Source organism: Chiloscyllium plagiosum, chromosome 12 (assembly GCF_004010195.1).
Source record: "Chiloscyllium plagiosum isolate BGI_BamShark_2017 chromosome 12, ASM401019v2, whole genome shotgun sequence".
Classification (NCBI taxonomy): domain Eukaryota; kingdom Metazoa; phylum Chordata; class Chondrichthyes; order Orectolobiformes; family Hemiscylliidae; genus Chiloscyllium; species Chiloscyllium plagiosum.
Genome location: NC_057721.1, coordinates 50,185,222 through 50,203,097, shown reverse-complemented (window position 1 = coordinate 50,203,097; position 17,876 = coordinate 50,185,222). Strand labels below are relative to the sequence as shown.

The 17,876-nt window shown below is 41.0% G+C and overlaps 1 protein-coding gene across 1 annotated transcript in view; it reads right to left on the bottom strand.

The window, feature by feature from the left end:
- The window catches only part of LOC122555240 (cell surface A33 antigen-like), a 49,308-nt gene that overhangs the window by 24,994 nt on the left and 6,438 nt on the right, over positions 1-17,876 (bottom strand). The window contains exon 2 of the mRNA XM_043701022.1: positions 512-678. Coding sequence (XP_043556957.1) covers positions 512-678 — 167 coding nt within the window. The remainder of the gene's footprint in view (positions 1-511; positions 679-17,876) is intronic.

Sequence of the window (17,876 nt, the reverse complement as noted above, 5' to 3'; positions counted from 1 at the left end):
GACTCCGGACTACGTTCCGACCAACAAAACTTGGACCCAACCAGGACAACCAGTACCTACAACAAATCCGAAGCCTCCAGCAACAGACCTCCCTCCAGATCCTTCGCTCCACGCTTGCAGCCATGCGCCGCTACCTACATTCCCTGCAACTCGACCTATCCCAGCTCAGGAAAACACTCTCACAGACCTGCAAAGGACCTCTACTGTTCTTCATCCACAGAAGGATCCATAAACTAAACAAACAGTTCTTCCTAGCCATATTTAGCCTGCTGGACAAACTTTCCCCATTCCTGAAGAAGGGTTTATGCCCGAAACGTCGATTCTCCTGTTCCCTGGATGCTGCCTGACCTGCTGCGCTTTTCCAGCAACACATTTCCAGCTCTGATCTCCAGCATCTGCAGACCTCACTTTCTCCTCCTAGAAAGACAGAGGCAATTCCAGAACTTAGAGGCCTAGGCATGAAGGCATAGCTAGCAATGATACAGTAATTAAATACAGTAATTATACTTACTGGTCCTTCATTTGGAATATCTGAGAGTTTATGCCATTCGATGACACGAATAAGCGTATCTGGACTATTCAGACTGTATTGACAACTGATAACAAATTCAGCACCTCTGCCAATCTCTAAATCTTTGGAGTTGATAACAACGTTGGCTGCATCTGTGGCTGTTAGCACTGTAAATTCAATGAAATTTAAATCACAAACTTTATTAGGTCCAAGTTAATCTGTACCACATCATGTGCTAATTTCTACAATTAGATTTTTTAAAACCTGGCTCAGATAATAATACAAATACTTCCCTCAATTAAGATTCTCAAGACACAAGATAAATGAATATCTTATCAAGGTGAAGGAGGGACATGATCCCCATAAGGAAATAGTCCCTTTAAAAAGCTAATAATTCCCAGCCCAGTTATTAAAAAAAAAAGAGAAGGTTTAAAGGACAGAGTGGAAGCTGAGGTAAAAGGTGTTGGCAGTTGAAGAACTGAAAGATGAATTGGATGAGTTTATTTTGTGTACTGTGCATTAATAAGAGATATTTGGAAATTAGATCAAATCACAGACCACTTTGTGAAGCAAAGTCAACCCCAAAATGACAGGGTCCTTTTAATTTGATGTGGGGCTGTAAAACAATTATGCACAAGATCATGAGAAATAGGCTGAATAATAGTCTCTGCTCCTTTCTTGTATGCTCTGCCATTCAATAAAAATTATGACTGATCTGTTTATTGCCTTACCTCCACTCTCCTATCCTTCCTCCGCAACACTCAACTCTGGGGTCAATCAAACATCTGTTTACCCCAGCCTTGAACAAATTCAACTGTTGTTTTGATGTTTGTGGTAAGATCTATATAACTTTAATATTTTGTAGCTTGGTTTGTTTACATTCTTGCGTAATTAATTTCTGTCTATTATTAAATGAATATTTACAGCCTCACAAGAGCATGTTACAATGCTTAATTACCATTTAACTAAAATAAGACTATCAAACCAGATTTCATTCCAGGATCTGACTTACCAAGTATCACTAACTGGGATCATAATAGGAGAGAGGACTTTAAAATTTGATTACTACTTTCATGTATTGCTTTCAAAAAGATAATGGTGAGCCACCACCCTGAAGTGCTGCAGTCCAAGTGGTATAACTTTGATCACATTACTTTGAGGGAGGGAGCCCCAGTATTTCACTCAGGTACAGTGAAGAATCAATGATATAATTCTCAACCAGCATTGTGTGTGGTTTGAAGGGGAACTTGCACATCCCACGCAGCTGCTGCTGATGTTATTCTGACTATGGTACAGGTCATTGATATTGAGGGTGCTGTTGTAAGAATCTTGGCAAATTTCTATCATGCATTTTCTACATAGTACATCCTGCTACCTCTATGCAGGAATGTAGAGGCAGTGAATGTTTTAAGATGGTGGATGGATGACTCATCAAACACCTGTTTTGTCTTGGATGCTGTCAACATTGAGTGCTGCTCCAAAACCACTCATTTAGGCAAGTGGAATTCATTTCATCACAGTTTTGAGTAAGATCTTGGAGACAATTAACAAATTATAGGACATCAAAAGAGTTATTCATCTCAGAATTTCCAGCCTATGAATCACTCTTGTGGCCTCAATTTATATGGCTGTAACACTCCCACTTACCTCTGATTTTGATATTGGGGTATTTAGTAACGGTGATGACATGAACATCAAGGGAGATAATTCTCTCTTGTTGGGGAAGGTCATTGCTGGGCACTTCTGGGAATGGGTAAGAAATGTACTGAAGTAACTTATCCCAAGTGGCAGCTGCTCCACATTTCAAGTTTGAGGGACTGTAGAATGCAGAAGTATAGAGGAATCTAGGTTTCCTTACACATACATCATAAGACATTAATCACTCACCACCTGTACACTAGAGTAACAACCAGAGTACTGTTTATGGCAAGAAGAAAAGTATATAAAAGTAGCAATTGTTTGTACTTGGTTTTGGTGAAACCAAAGTTGAGGTACGATTTACAGTTTTGATCTTAAGAATATAAATTGCATTACAAGTAATTCAGAAAAGGATCAGTACTGATTCCTGGGATGAGGGGCCTACCTTATAAGGAAAAGTTGAGTCTGTGTCTATTGCAAGTTAGAACAGGTAAAACATACATGATCTTGAGAAAATTTGACACAGCAGATGCCTGAAGGGTACTTCCCCTTGTAGAAGAGACAAGAACAAATAGTCAGTTTAAATAGAAGGGGTCTTCCATTTAAAATAGAGAGGAAGATTTTATTTCCTGAAGACGGAGGTCTCTGGAACTTTCTTCCCTAGGAAGCACCGGAGGCAGGAACATTGAACATTTTAAAAGCTGAATATCCATAGATTCTAGATGAACAATAGAGTCAAACATTTTCAGGGGTACTCAAGAAATCAAATCTAATCAAAAATCTGATCAACAGTAACCCCCAGGATTATGATTATAGGGGATTCAACTATGGTCATAGGGGTTGAATGTCAAAGGGGAGATCGTTTTATTGGATATAGTTATTTGTGCCATGTAACTGCCAAGCAATGTTACTTGCCACTTGACAGCTAGGCAGGAATTTGATTAGATTCTCTACAGTATGGGAACAGGCCCTTCGGCCCAACAAGTCCACACCACCCCTCCAAAGAGTAACCCATCCAGACCCATTCCCTACCCTACATTTTCCCCTGACAAATATACCTAACATTATGGGCAATTTAACATGGCCAATTCAGAAACCGGAGCACCCGAAGGAAACCCACACAGACACGGAGAGAATGTGCAAACTCCACACAGTCACCTAAGGCTGGAGTTGAACCCAGAACCCAGTGGAGCTAACCACTGAGCCACCATATCTTGCTGATTTTTGATTTAGACTATCCATAAGAGTCTGATAAACATTGTTTGCTGACATTACACATCTCCATCTGATTTTTTTTTAATGGAAGGAAGGTCATTGATGAAGCAGTTGAAGATGCTTTGCCAGGGACATTACCCTGGGGAACTTCTGTAGCAGTAATTCCTGACCTCCAATAATGTCCAACATCTTCCAGGGATGATTCCAACCCATGCAGAGCTTTCCCCCTCATTTCTAAAGACTGCTTGATAACATTGTTGATTATACTTTCCATCACTTTACTGATGATCAAGTGTAGACAGATGGAATGGTAATTAGCCAGGTTGGATTTGTCCTGTTTAAGCGTACAGAACATACCTGGACAACTGTTCACATTGTTGGGTGATGCCAGTGCTGTGGCTGTACAGAAAGAGCTTGGCTAGGACTGCAGCAAGCTCTGAAGCATAAGTCTTTAGTACTCTTTTTTTTTAAATAAAAGATTTGAATTTTTTTACAAAATTATAAAATTACAACAAGAAAGTATATCAATCCTATAATATAACAACAATAACAATAAACAAACTACTACTCTACTCCATAAACAGTTTAAAAGAAAAAAAGATTTTTTTAAAAATCTACCCACACTACAATTCAATAAATAATTAAACAAAAAAAAACTAAATTAAATCGGATTGAACCAAGGCAAATTAAATTAAGTTACAACACTCTGTGTAACCCCATCAAAGCTCACCGTCACTAGTTGGCATACCTGTATTTATTTGGGATTCTTATTCTCAGGAGCCCCCGGCCCATCAGACACAGCCCTCATATCTACACAAAGGCCCTGACCAATACAACTGATAAGTTCGCATCTATATGGTTCAAAAAGAGCCACTACATCCCATAAAAAAGTTTTGTTTTCTGGTGTACCACAATTCTCTGGCAGTCCAGGGGGATGTGCTCCGTAACTAACCTATGCCACCCAGAGAGTCCTGGGGGATTTTCTGACACCTAGCTCATCAGGATGTTCTTCCTTGCACAATATGAAAGAATATTAAACAGTTTCTTCCCATGTGCATCCAAAGACGGGTGACACGGCAGACCTAAGGAGGGACACCGGATCTACCTTGACCTCGGTTCCCAAGACCCCTTCCAAAACACTCGCTATAGCACCCCAATACCTACGAAGCTTGTGGCATGACCATAAGCTGTGAGTAAGAGTACCAATATCTGGTTTACATTTGGGGCACACTGGGGACGTTTCTGTCTTAAATTTCACAAGCGACTCCGGTGCCAAATACGCCTTGTGGAGTACCTTCAGTTGCATAGACTGCGTCCTATTACAAATCAAAATCTTCCTTACATTCTCCCAAGTATCCTCCCAAGCCTCTGACAAGATTTCCACCCCCCATTCCTGAGTCTAGATCCCGCACAGCCTCTCAATGTCCTTTGAGACATTACCTCCTAGTAAATGGTAGAGGGTACTGATCGAGAGAATACCTGTGGACCGAACTCCATAACAGACTTATAGGAACTAACCATTAATGTAGAGTCTTCAGTACTTTTGCTGGAATGTTGTCAGGACCCACAACCTTTGCAGTATCCAGTGTCTTCAGTCAAGTGAATCAAACTCTGAAAACTGACATTTGTGATACTGGGGACTTGGAAGAAGCTGAGATGGATCATCCACTCAGCACTTCTGGCTGAAGATTTTTCAGTTGCAATTTCAACTGCTTTATCTTTTGCACTGATGTGCTGGGCTCCAAGTTCATTCAGGGTAGGAATATTTGAGGACACCTCTCCTCCAGTGAGTTGGTCAACTGTCCACCACCACCCACGATTGGATGTGGCCACCACTTCAGAATTTAGATTTGATGTTTGTGGAATCACTTAGCTCTGACAAATCAGTTGCTGGTTATGCTGTTTAACATACAAATAGGCCTTTGTTATAGCTTCACCAGGTTGACCCATCAGCTTTAGGTATGCCTGGTGCTGCTCCTCGCATACCCTTCTACTCTCTCCATTCAAGCTGGGGGTAACCCTGGTTCATTGTATGGTGGAGTGGTGGATGCGCTGGGCAATGAGATTGCAGATTGTGTTGGTGTACAAATCTACTACTGTTTATAGATTTCTTATAGATTTGCAATCTTGAGTTGCTCAATGGGAAGTTCATCCCATTTTGCACGATGATAGGCCATACAAAATGATGGAGAGTTTTCTGAATGTGAAGGCAAAACTTTCTGTCCACAATTACTCAGTCAGTGTCAGTCAGATGTATCTGCAGCAGACAAATTGGTGAGTATAAGACAAACTATGTTTTTCTCTGTGTGGTTCCCTTAGCACCTGTCTCAGACCCAGTTTAGCTTCAACATCATTCAGAAGTGGTCAGCAATGGTAGACATTAAAGACTTACACCCAGAGTACATTCTACACCCCTGCCAGCCTCAATGCTTTCTTCAAGCAGTGTTCAACAGAACAGATGCATCAGCTGAGGGGGCAAAGGGCAGCTTCCTTGCCCATGTTTGATTGCATGAGATTTCAAAGGGTCTTGAGTCAATGTTGAGTATTCCTGGGCAACTCTGTCCTGACTACACACCACTGTGTCATCACTTTTATGGTAATGATGTTGTCTGTGATGGTGTGTGTAAGGTACAATTTCATATGACTATGTCAGGCCATTCCTTGACTCTGCTGTGAGACAGCTCTCCTAATTCTACACTTACCCCCAGGTGCTGGAAAGGGTTTTGCAGAGTTGACAGAGGCTAGGTTTGCTGTTGTCATTTCTGGTCCTTTAGTTGATGCAGATGGCACATCAGTTTCATCCCTTTTATGAGAGCAAGACTAGAGGCTTGATCAGGCAATGAAGAAAGTATAGAATCAACCACATTGCTGTGGTTTGGAGTCACACGTAGGCCTGACCACGTAAGGAAGGCAGATTTCCTTCCTCAGGATTCAACCCTAGAACATTATCGGAGTCTCTAGATTATTTGTCCAGCAGCAAAACCGCTACAGGGGAACCTCAATTATCCAAACCTGATGGGCAGGCACTATTTTGTTCGGATAATCGATTAAATGCTTTTCCTCTGGGGCTTGGAGTTTTTGAAGTCTGCTCGCCGTTCAGGAGACTGCAAAAGCTCACAGCGCGCGAGGTCCTGCCCTGTCCAACATCGACCCCTGCCCCCAACAGTCCCTGCCCTCAACTCCATCCAACACCGCCCCCCTGCGCTACACCGCCCCTACTCAACATTGACTCCCTTCCCCAACATCACCCCCCGCCCCCGTGAAACACCGACCCCTAATTCCTTTATTGTTCAAAAAAATCCATCTTAGCTTTAAAAACATTTATTGAAGTAGCATCAACTACTTCACTGGGTAGGGAATTCCATAGATTCACAACCCACTGGGTGAAGAAGTTCCTTCTCAATTCAGTCCTAAATCTGCTCCCATTAATTTTGAGCCTATGCCCTCTTCTCCTAGTTACACCCACCTGTGGAAATATCTTCTCTACGTCCATCTTATCTCTTCCCTTCATAACTTTATATTTCTATAAGATCCCCCATCATTCTTCTAAATTCCAGTGAATATAATCCCAGTTTACTCAGTGTCTCCTCATACGCGAGCCCACCAACTCCAGAATCTACCTAGTGAACCTCACCAGCACCCGATACAGCTGCAACATAACCTCTCTGCTTATCAACTCAATCCCTTTAGCAGTGAAGGACAAATTCCATTTGCCTTCCTAATGACCTGTTCTACCTGCAGACCAACCTTCTGGGATTCATGCACAAGGACACCCAGGTTCCTCTGCACAGCATCATGCTGCAACTTTTTAACCATTCAAGTAGTAGTCCTTTTTACTGTTACTCCTACCAAAATGGATGACTTCTCATTTATTAACATTGTATTCCATCTGCCAGACCTTTAACACTTTATGTGAATTGGCAATGTTCCTCTACAAAGTCTCACAGTCTTCTGCACACTTTGGTCTGCCACTCATCTTAATGTCATCTGCAAACTTTGACACATTAGACATGGTCCCCAACTCCAAATCATCTATATAAATTGGGAATAATTGCGGTCCTAACACTGATCCCTGATGCACACCACTAATTACTGATCGCCAGCCAGAATAGCACTCATTTATCCCCACTCTTTTCTCCCTGTTAATCAACCAACCCTCTACCCATGCTAATACTTTACATGTAATACCATGCATCTTTATCTTATGCAACACCTTGTTGAAGGTCATTTGGAAATCTAGGTCCCCATTGCCCACTTTGTTCGTAATGTCTTCGTAGAATTCCAAAAGATTTGTTAAGCATGACCTGCCCTTCATGAACCTATGCTGTATCTGCCCAATGGGACAATTTCTATAGAGAATCCCTGCTATTTCTTCCTTGATAATTGACTCAAGCATCTTCCCCAATACAGATGTTAAGCTAACCAGTCTATAATTCCCCATCTTTTATCTACTGCCCTTTTTAAACAGTGGTGTCACATTTGCTGTTTTCCAATCTGCTGGAACTGCCCCAGAGTCCAACAAATTTTGGAAAATTGCTGGAAATGCACTTGCTACTTCTCACACCATCTTGTTTAGTACCTGGGGATGCATTCCATCAGGGCCAGGGGACTTGTCCATCCTTAGTTGTATTAGCTTTCCCAACACTACCTCTTCCACAATAATGATTGTTACTCACCCACCTTCATCTCTTTGTCAATTATTGGCATGTTATTCATGTCTTCCACTGTGAAGGCCAACAGAAAATACCTGTTCAATGCCTCAGCCATTTCATCATATCCCATAACTAAATGCCCCTTCTCATCCTCTAAAGGACCATCATTTAGATTAGATTAGATTCCATACAGGGTGGAAACAGGCCCTTCAGCCCAACCAACCCTCTGAAGAGTAACCTTCCCAGACTCATTTCCCTCTGACTAATGCACCTAACACTATGGACAATTTAGCATTGCCAATTCATCTAACCTGCACATCTGTGGACTACTTTAGCCATTCTTTCGTTTTATATATTTATAGAAACTTTTGCTATCTATCTTTATATTCTGTGCTAGTTTTTTCTCATGTTCTATCTGACTTTTCTTTATAGCTTTCTGTTGACCTTTAAAGCTTTCCTAATCTTCTAGTTTCCCACTGATCTTGGCGCTTTGTCTGCTTTCTCTTTTAATATGATAGCCTTCCTTATTTCCTTAGACACCTATGGCACATTACCCCTTTTCTTACAGTCCTTCCTTTTCACTGGAATATACTTTTGCTGAGCACTTTAAAAAAATGTTTTGAAAGTTCTTGAATGCTTGCCAACTGTCCCACCATAAAGTCTTTGTTTCCAGTCTACTTTAGCCAACTCCTCCCTCATCGTATTGTAGTCTCCCTTGTTTAAGCACAGGACACTGGTATTGGCTTTATCTTCACACTCTCCATCTGAATTCTAAATTCAACCATACTGTCATCACTGCTTCCAAGAGGATCCCTAACTATTAGGTCATTAATTATTCCTGTCTCATTATACAGGACCAGATCTGGGATAGTTTGCTCCCTCGTCAGTTCCATTACATACTGTTCAAGAAAACTATCGCAGATACACTCAAATAACTCCTCCTCAAGGCTACCCTGACTGAGCTGGTTTAACCATTTGATGTGGTCTGATAGAAGTTTGTAAAATAATTTAAGGTACAGAGTTAATAATAGTTGTCTTTTCCCTCGGATGGGGGATTTCAAGACAAGGGTGCATATTTTTAAGGTGAGAGCAGAGAGATTTTAAAAAGACACATGAGGAAAATTTTTGACACAGAGGGAAGTTCATGTGTGGAATGAACTTCCTGAGAAAGTGGTGGATGTGGGTATAATTACAACTTTTAAAAGATATTTGGATAGATACATGAATAGGAAAGGTTTGGAGGGATATGGGTCAGGGACAGGCAAGTAGGATGAGTTTATGGGACAATGTTTGGCTCTGGTTGGACAGAAGGGTCTGTTTCCTTCCCCCTTGACATTAAAATCCCCCATGATAACTGCTGTACCATTTTTACAGGCATTTGTTATTTATTTGTTTATTGCCCACCCCAATGTGATGTTATTATTTGATGACCTATAGACTACACTGATCAGTGACTTTTTCTTCTTAGAATTTCTCATTTCCACCCAAATGGATTCAGCCTTATTCTCCACAGAAACTATATCATCTTTTAGCACAGCCCTGATGTCATCCTTGAATATCAGAGCTACACCACCTCCCTTACCTTCCTGTCTGTCTTTCCGAATTGTCTGATACCCTTGGATATTTAACTCCTAGTCATGACCATCCTGTAACCACGTCTCCGTGATGGTTACCAAATCATATTCATTTGCAACGATTTGTGCCGTTAGCTAATCGATCTTGTTACGAAGACTTACGAGCATTCAGGTAAAGTGCCCTTATGCTAGTTTTCATACCATCATGATTTCCACATCTCTAATAATATCTCCTGAGTTATCCTTCCTTTTTACTTCTTTCATAGTCTGCTTTGTACTTAAACTCTGCTGCACACATGCTAATCTGCTGCTTACCTTTTTATGTACCATCATACTTCCTGCTGTTTTCCACTTTCCTAGTGACCACTCTATTTACCCTTTTTGCTAGAACACTGATTCCAGATTGGTTCAGGTGGAGACCGTCCCATCGGTACAGCTGCCTCCTGTTCCAAAACTAATGCCAATGCCCCATGAAATGGAACACCTCTTTCCCACATTCACTCCCTTGGCCACGTGTTTTCTTCCCTTATTTTCTTATCATAAGCCAATTTGCACGTGACTCAGGTAATAATCCGGAGATTATAACCCTAGAGGTCCTGTTGCTTAATTTTGTTCCTAGTGCTTTGATAATCCCCAAACAGGTCCTTATTCCTAGCCTTGCCTATATTGGACCACAACAACTGCATCTTCCCCCTCCAATACATCATAACGTATTACCATTCTCCACCATTTCCCAGTAACCGACGCATTATTTCTCTTTAATGAGATCATCTAATACCCTCTGGAAGCCTTGATTGAATCTGTCCTCACCACACATCCAGGCAGTGCATTCCAGACCCAAATCATATACGGAGTGAAAAAGAATATCTTCGGCAAGGTATTTTAAATCTGTGCTGTCTCATTCTTGATCCTTTCGTACATGGGAACAGTGTCTTCCTGTTTACTCCAACCAGATCTCTCATGATTTTCAAAACTTCAATCAAATTGCCTCTTAGTCTTCTCTCCAAGGAAGACAGTCCCAACCTCACCAATTTATCCTGATAATTCAAGTTCCTAATCCCTGGACATATTCTCATAAACCTGAGTACGTCTTCTTCATTGCCTCCAATGCTTCCTGGAGTGTGGTGCCCCATAGTTGCACACAATACCCCATGAATCTAACTACTGCCTTATACAGGTTCAGCACAACATCCCTGCTCTTGTACTCTATGCCACGATTAACAAAGATTCTGTATGATTAATTGTCACACTCTCCAGTTGTCCTGCCTTTTAAAGACTGCTGCCCATATATACCCATGCACACCCTTTATGGTATACTTTACTTGATACTGTCTCCCCATATTCTTTGTAACAAAAGTATCACCATGACTTCTCTGCATTGAATATTATCTGCCACCCATCCAGCTATTCCAACAACCTTTCAATGTCCTTCTGAAGTTCTACACAGTCCTCTTCAAAGTTCAAGTTTTGTCTCACTCACAAACTTTGAAATTGGCCCTTGCAGATCAAGATGGAGATCAATAACATAAAATCAGGAAAATCAAAAGTCTCAATACTTAGACCTGGGAAACCCTATGATAAACCTTCCAAGAGATTGAAAAAAAAAAATCAATTATCAATACTCTGTTTCCTACCGCTCAGTCAATTTTGGACCCACATTGCTACTGTCTCTTCTATTCCATAAACTGGGTTGAGATAAAAAACTGCAAGGGGCAGCAAACATTGATATACTGATAGGAGTGCTCCATGCATTGCCAACCAGTACTAGCAATATAGAGCTTAATATAAATCCAGAAATTAGAGGTGCATATAGCTAGAGGAGCATTTCGCTGGATCAAAATCTCGAACTCTCTCCCTATTGGCATTGTAGGTGTACTTACGACAAATGAGTTGCAACAGTTCAAGATGACAAATCTAAAAAAAAAAGGTAGTTATGAAGGTATGAGAAAGAGAATGGCTGCATTAGGTTAGAAAAATACATTCGAAGATTTGACAGTAGATAAGCAATGATTAATGTTGAAGAGAATAATGTTTGATTTCAAAAAGCCTGCGGATTGAAATAAAAGTACAAAATTCCAAGGAGAGAGAAAAAGAAATTGATAAAGAAAGAGAATAGAATGTGAATAGGAAAACAGCAAGAAAAATCAAATTGGATTCTGAAAGTCTCTATGGATGTTAAAAGAAAAGGGTTGGCAAACACAACTGTTGGTTCGTTACAGGCAGAGAGGAAGAACATATAACAAGAAAGAAATGACTGAGACGCTAAATCAGTACCATATCTTTTTCCCAGAGAAACGTAAGAAGGTTTCCTGGGATAGTTAGATAGTTAGATCTAAGGGTCTAGTGAGAGTATGTGGAACTTGAAGCAATTAGTGCAAGTAATATTGGAGAAAATTAAATATGGAAAATCCCCAGCATCTAATAACCTTCACTCTAGGTCACCCTAGAGGTCTAAAGAGATAATGGAAGCATTGATGACCATGTTTCAAAACGCTGTTAATTCTGCTACATGCCTACAGATTGAAAGGTTGCACGCGTAACCCTACTTTTAAGAAGGGAGAGAGGGAGAAAATAGGATATGAGAGACTGGTCAGCTGAACAACATTAGTTGGAAAAATACTAGAGTATTATAAAGAAATTACAAAAAAGTTTAGAAAAATAATCTAATCAAAGTCAATATGAAGGGATATGTGGGCGGCACGGTGGCACAGTGGTTAGCACTGCTGCCTCACAGCGCCAGAGACCCGGGTTCAATTCTCGCCTCAGGCGACTGACTGTGTGGAGTTTGCACATTCTCCCCGTGTCTGCGTGGGTTTCCTCCGGGTGCTCCGGTTTCCTCCCACAGTCCAAAGATGTGCAGGGTCAGGTGAATTGGCCATACTAAATGGCCCATAGTGTTAGGTAAGGGGTAAATGTAGGGGTATGGGTGGGTTTCGCTTCGGCGGGTCGGTGTGGACTTGTTGGGCCGAAGGGCCTGTTTCCACACTGTAATCTAATCTAATCTAAAGGGAACAGTCATGTCTCATAAACCTCATGAATTTCTTCAGGATATTACTACTACAGCTAATAAGGGGCAACCAGTGTATTTGGATCTTCAAAAGGCTTTTGAGAAAGGCAAGAAGTTAATGAACAAAATTGAAGTGATGGAATTGGGGCTAATATAGTAGTATAGCCTGGGATTGGTTGACAGGCAAAAAGCAAGAATAAATGGGTCGTTCTCAGGTGGACAGGCTATGACCAGCAGGGTACCCCAAGGTTTGGTGCCTGACTATTCCATAATTCACAATCTGTATCAATGATTAGGACCTGGGCACCAATTATAACATTTCCAAGATGGCAGATAATAAAAAAACAACTTTGTGGGAATGAGATTGGTAAAGAAGATGCTAAGAGGCTTCAAGGGGATTTAAAGAGGCTGAGTGAACAAGTCCTTGACAGATGGAATATAATGTGGATAAGTGTGAGGTAATCCACATTGATAGGAGGAACAAAGGTGCAGAGTATTTCGTAAATGGTGAGAGATCAGAAAATATTAACGTCCATAGTTCACCAAAAGCTCGCACACAGGTGCAGCAAACAATTCAGGAGGCAAATAGCTTATTTATCTTTATTGCAAGAAGATTAAAGTACAGCAGTAAATATAGCCTTCAATTGCACAGAAGACTGGTGAGACTGGAGCTGGAGTATTGTGTGCAGTGCTGGTACTCTGCCAAAGGATGGATGTATTTGCCATAGAGGGAGTTTAGCAGAGCTTTACTAGATTATCCCTAGATGGATAATCCGATGAGGAGAAATTCCATTCATTCACAGGATGTGGGTATCACTGGATGGGCCAGTATTCATTGCCCATCCCTAATTACCCAGAGGGCAAACGACAGTCAACCAAATTGCGGTGGGTCTCAAGTCACATATAGACCAGACTAGGTGAGGCAAGTTTCCTTCCCTGAAGAACATTAGTGAGCCAGGTAGCTTTTTATGGCAATTGACAATAGTTTCATAGTCATCAGTAGATTATTAATTCCAGGTTTTTTTCTTATTGAATTCAAATTTCACCAATCTGTCATAGCATGATTCGAACCCAGAACATTAGCTGAGTTTCTGGATTAATAGTCTGAATATAATACCACTAGGCCATTGACACCCTTTCAAACTCTTTAGAGTTTAGAGGAATGAGAGGAATTCTCATAGAAAAACTTAGAAAATTCATGAAGAGGTAGAGAACGCAAAGAGAATGTTTCCTCTAAATGTGAAGTCAGGAACCTCAGAGCATAGTCTCAGAATAAAAGACAATCCCATTAGGACTGAGATGGGGAGAAGCTTCTCCACCCAAAAGGGTGGAGAAAATTTGGGATTCTGTACCTGGACAGCCGTAGGAGCTCAGTCATTAAGTAATTTCAAGAGAGGTTGACAGATTTCTCAGGATCAATGGCAGTAAGAGGTATGGGATAGCATGGAAATATGGCATTTAGGTAGGTGATCAATCATGGTCTAGCATAGCAGAACAAACTCTAAAGGTTAAATGACCTATTCCTGCTCTAACGATTGCAAGTTTTCACTTTTTTTTCTTCCTCTTATTTACTTTTCACCTCCTGAACATTTTAGTCTGGATTTTCCAATGGACATCCAGTTGTTTTTCCATCATACATGGGACTTAAACATGTGAACCTTGAGGAAACCTCATCACTGCAGTCACAGAGTCATACAGCATGGAAACAGACCTTATGGTCCAAATCGTCCATGCTGACCAGTTTCCCAAACTAAATTAGTCCCACTTGCCTGCCTTTGGCACATATTGCTCTAGACCTTTCCTATTGAAGTACCTGCCCAAATGTTTTTTTAAATGTTGTAACTGTACCTGCATTTACCACTTCCTCTGGCAGTTCATTCCACAGACAAACTACCCTCTGTGTGAAACAGTTGCCCTGCAGGTCCGTTTTAAGTCTTTTCCCCTCTCACCTTAAAGATATGTCCCCTGAACTCCCCCATATTAGGGAAAAGATCTTTGCTATACACCTTACCTGTGCCCCTCATGATTTTACAAACCTCTAAAAGTCACCCCTTAACCTTCTATGCTCCAGTGAAAAATGTCTCAGCCTATCCAGCCTCTCCTTAGAACTCAAACCCTCCAGTCCTGGCAATATGCTGGTGACTCTTTTCTCAACCCTCTCCAATTTAATAATATCCTTCCTATAGCAGTGCAACCAGAACTGTATATTGAACTCCAAAAGTGGCCTCACTAGCATCCTGTACAACATCTACATGGATATCCCAACTCCTATATTCAATGGTCTGAGCAATTAGGCAAGCATACTAAATGACTTCTTTACTACTCTGTCTACCTGTGATGCAACTTTCAAAGAACCTCTAGATCTCACTCCAAAGGAATCACCTGAGAAATTCTCCTAAACCTGGAACCATCAAATTCTACATTTAAATCAGAGAATGCCAACAAAATTAAGTAAACCATTACTCAGGAAAAGTTACAATATGAAATACCCAGTCTAACCTCTAGGTATCTGTTCAACTGATTCAATGCTTATTTCACACTCCTCCCATCTAGAACATGTGCACTCCTGCCCTGGGCACCCCAGACCATGAACTGACGCCCACTGGGACCCACCCCTCCCCTGTCAGGCCACACCAGAACTGACCTCCACCAACTCCTGACCAGAGTGGAACACTCACCACCCCCAACGACCAGACCAGATTGCCATTCCTTGGAATATCCACCTCATGTATTCAGCTTGATTGTCATGAGGACAAATATTACACAGCGAATGATTGGCTTCTGAAATGCACTGCCTGACTGGGTGGAGGCAGGCTGAAATGAAGCATAACAGGAAATCAGAAAAGAAAAACTAAGAGTGCAGGTCTATAGGCAAAAGGCAGGGTTTAGCAAAGGCAAATTCTCCTTTGGAGAGCCAGTGCCCACATGATGGGCTGAATGGCCTGCTTCAGTGCAATAATGTTTCTATGATAAGATCATAAGACATAGGACCAGAAATTAGGTCATTCAGCCATTAAGTCTGCTCCACCATTCAATCACGGCTAATAAGTTTCTCAACCACATTCTCCCGCTTCTCTCTGTAACCCTTGATCCCCTTCATACTCAATAGCATCAACAAATAATTCATAAATGAACGTTCCTCTGTCTGCTGTTTTAAGAGGTTGAATATCTGGGTGTAACTATCAGAATGTCACTTAAAAATTTAGTTTCATTATCAGCTTATACTTAAGCCTTCCAAAGCTACTTAAAAATATTGCTTTTTGTTTCAAAAATCTCCATATCAGTAATTTATGCAATCTCACACAAGCTGTGTGAGTATAGAGTGTATAGTGGTATGGTATAGAGAATACCACATCAGTGAGACCATTTTGAATTATTGATGTAGGATGTATTATTTCTGATGATTGAGTTCTGAAAGAATTTCAGTTCAAAAATTCTCAGTGCGCCATCGGAAAAAGGGAGATTAGAAACTGTAGACACACTGGGCATAATTTTCCAGTCCCCCTTCAACTCAGGTTAATGTCAACGTATTAGAGAATTATAAATGTCATATCATTGTTTTAAAAAGGATGCAAAGGCCAGTCACTTTCACCTCAGTTATGGACAAGTTTCTAGAAGTAACAAACTGGGTAAATGAATAGTCACTTGAATGGGTTACTTAAGAAAATGGATGGACTTTCTTTTAAAAATTAAGGGATAATTCTTTAATTAACTTGCCTGAGTTTTATGATGAGGTAACAGAGTGAGTTCAGGGGGGTGATGCTGCCAATGTGGTGTACATGGACTTCCAAAAAGACATTTGATAAAGATTTGAGCAAAAGGATGAATTTACAAATTAGGGGCAGTAGTAAAGTCCCTCAAGCATATTCTGCCATTTGCTTGGGTCATGGGTGATCAGATTTTGGCCTCGACTCCACTTTCTGCCTACCCTCTATCCACTGACTCTTCTGTGAATCAAGAACTTACCTACTTGTCCTTAAAAATATGTAATGATCCTATCACCACCCTCTCAGACTCTCAAATCTCAAAACAAATGTGGTTCATCTCAGTCTTAAAATGGGAGACCATGTATTTGTTTCCTTTAGTCATTCACAGGATGAGATCATCACTGGTTAGGCAGCATTTTTTACCCATCAGGTAGTTAAGAGTCAACCACAGTGCTGTGGGTCCAGAATCAAATCCAATTCACAATGGATTTATGGTCATCATTAGATTCTTAATCCCTAGGTATTTATTGAATTCAAATTCCATCTGCCAAGATGGGATCTAAACCCAGGTCCCCAGAACATTACTCTGGCCTCTGAATTAACAGTCCGGCAATAATACCACTAGGCCATTGCCTTCCTCCCTTCTTAAACTGCACCACTCAGTACTAGTTTCTCCAATAAAGGGAAAATCATTTCAGCACCCACCCTATCAGATCAACTCCCAATTCTAAATTACAATGGATACATTCCCAAACTGTTCAACCTTTCCTGACAAAAACATTCGCATCAACCCAGAAATCAGTCGCGGGAACCTTTTTTTGATTGCTTCCAATGCAGTTAAATCCTTTGGTAAATAAGGAAACCAAAACTGTACAGAGTACTCAGGATTTAGTCTCACCAACACTCTGTAAAAAACATTCCTACTTTATGTTCCATTCCCTTTGCAAAAACAACATTCCATTTGCCTTCCTAACCACCTGCAGTACCTGCTTTCTAACTTTTTGTGATGCAACGTACCAGAACACCAAATCCCAAATTATAGTTCATGGAATAAAAGGGACAGAAGAAACATGGAATAAAAAAAATTTGACTGACTGACAGGAAATAGAATGATGCTTCACGTTTTTATTTTCAGATTGGGAAAGAGTTAGGACCCTTGCTTTCCCTGATGTACATTAATGACCAAAATCTTAATTTACAGGGTACAATTTCAAAATGTGTAAATATTCAAAACCTGGAAGCATCATGAATGGTAAAGGTAGTATAAAACTTCAAAAGCATACATTGATTGGTGAAAGGGGCGGATGTAATTCAATGAGAAAGTGAGGACTGCAGATGCTGGAGATCAGAGCTGAAAATGTGTTGCTGGAAAAGCGCAGCAGGTCAGGCAGCATCCAAGGAACAGGAGAATCGACATTTCGGGCATAAGCCCTTCTTCAGGAATGAGGAAAGTGTGTCCAGCAGGCTAAGATAAAAGGTAGGGAGGAGGGACTTGGGGGAGGGGCTTTGGAAATGCGATAGGTGGAGGGAGGTCAAGGTGAGGGTGATAGGCCGGAGTGGGGTGGAGGCAGA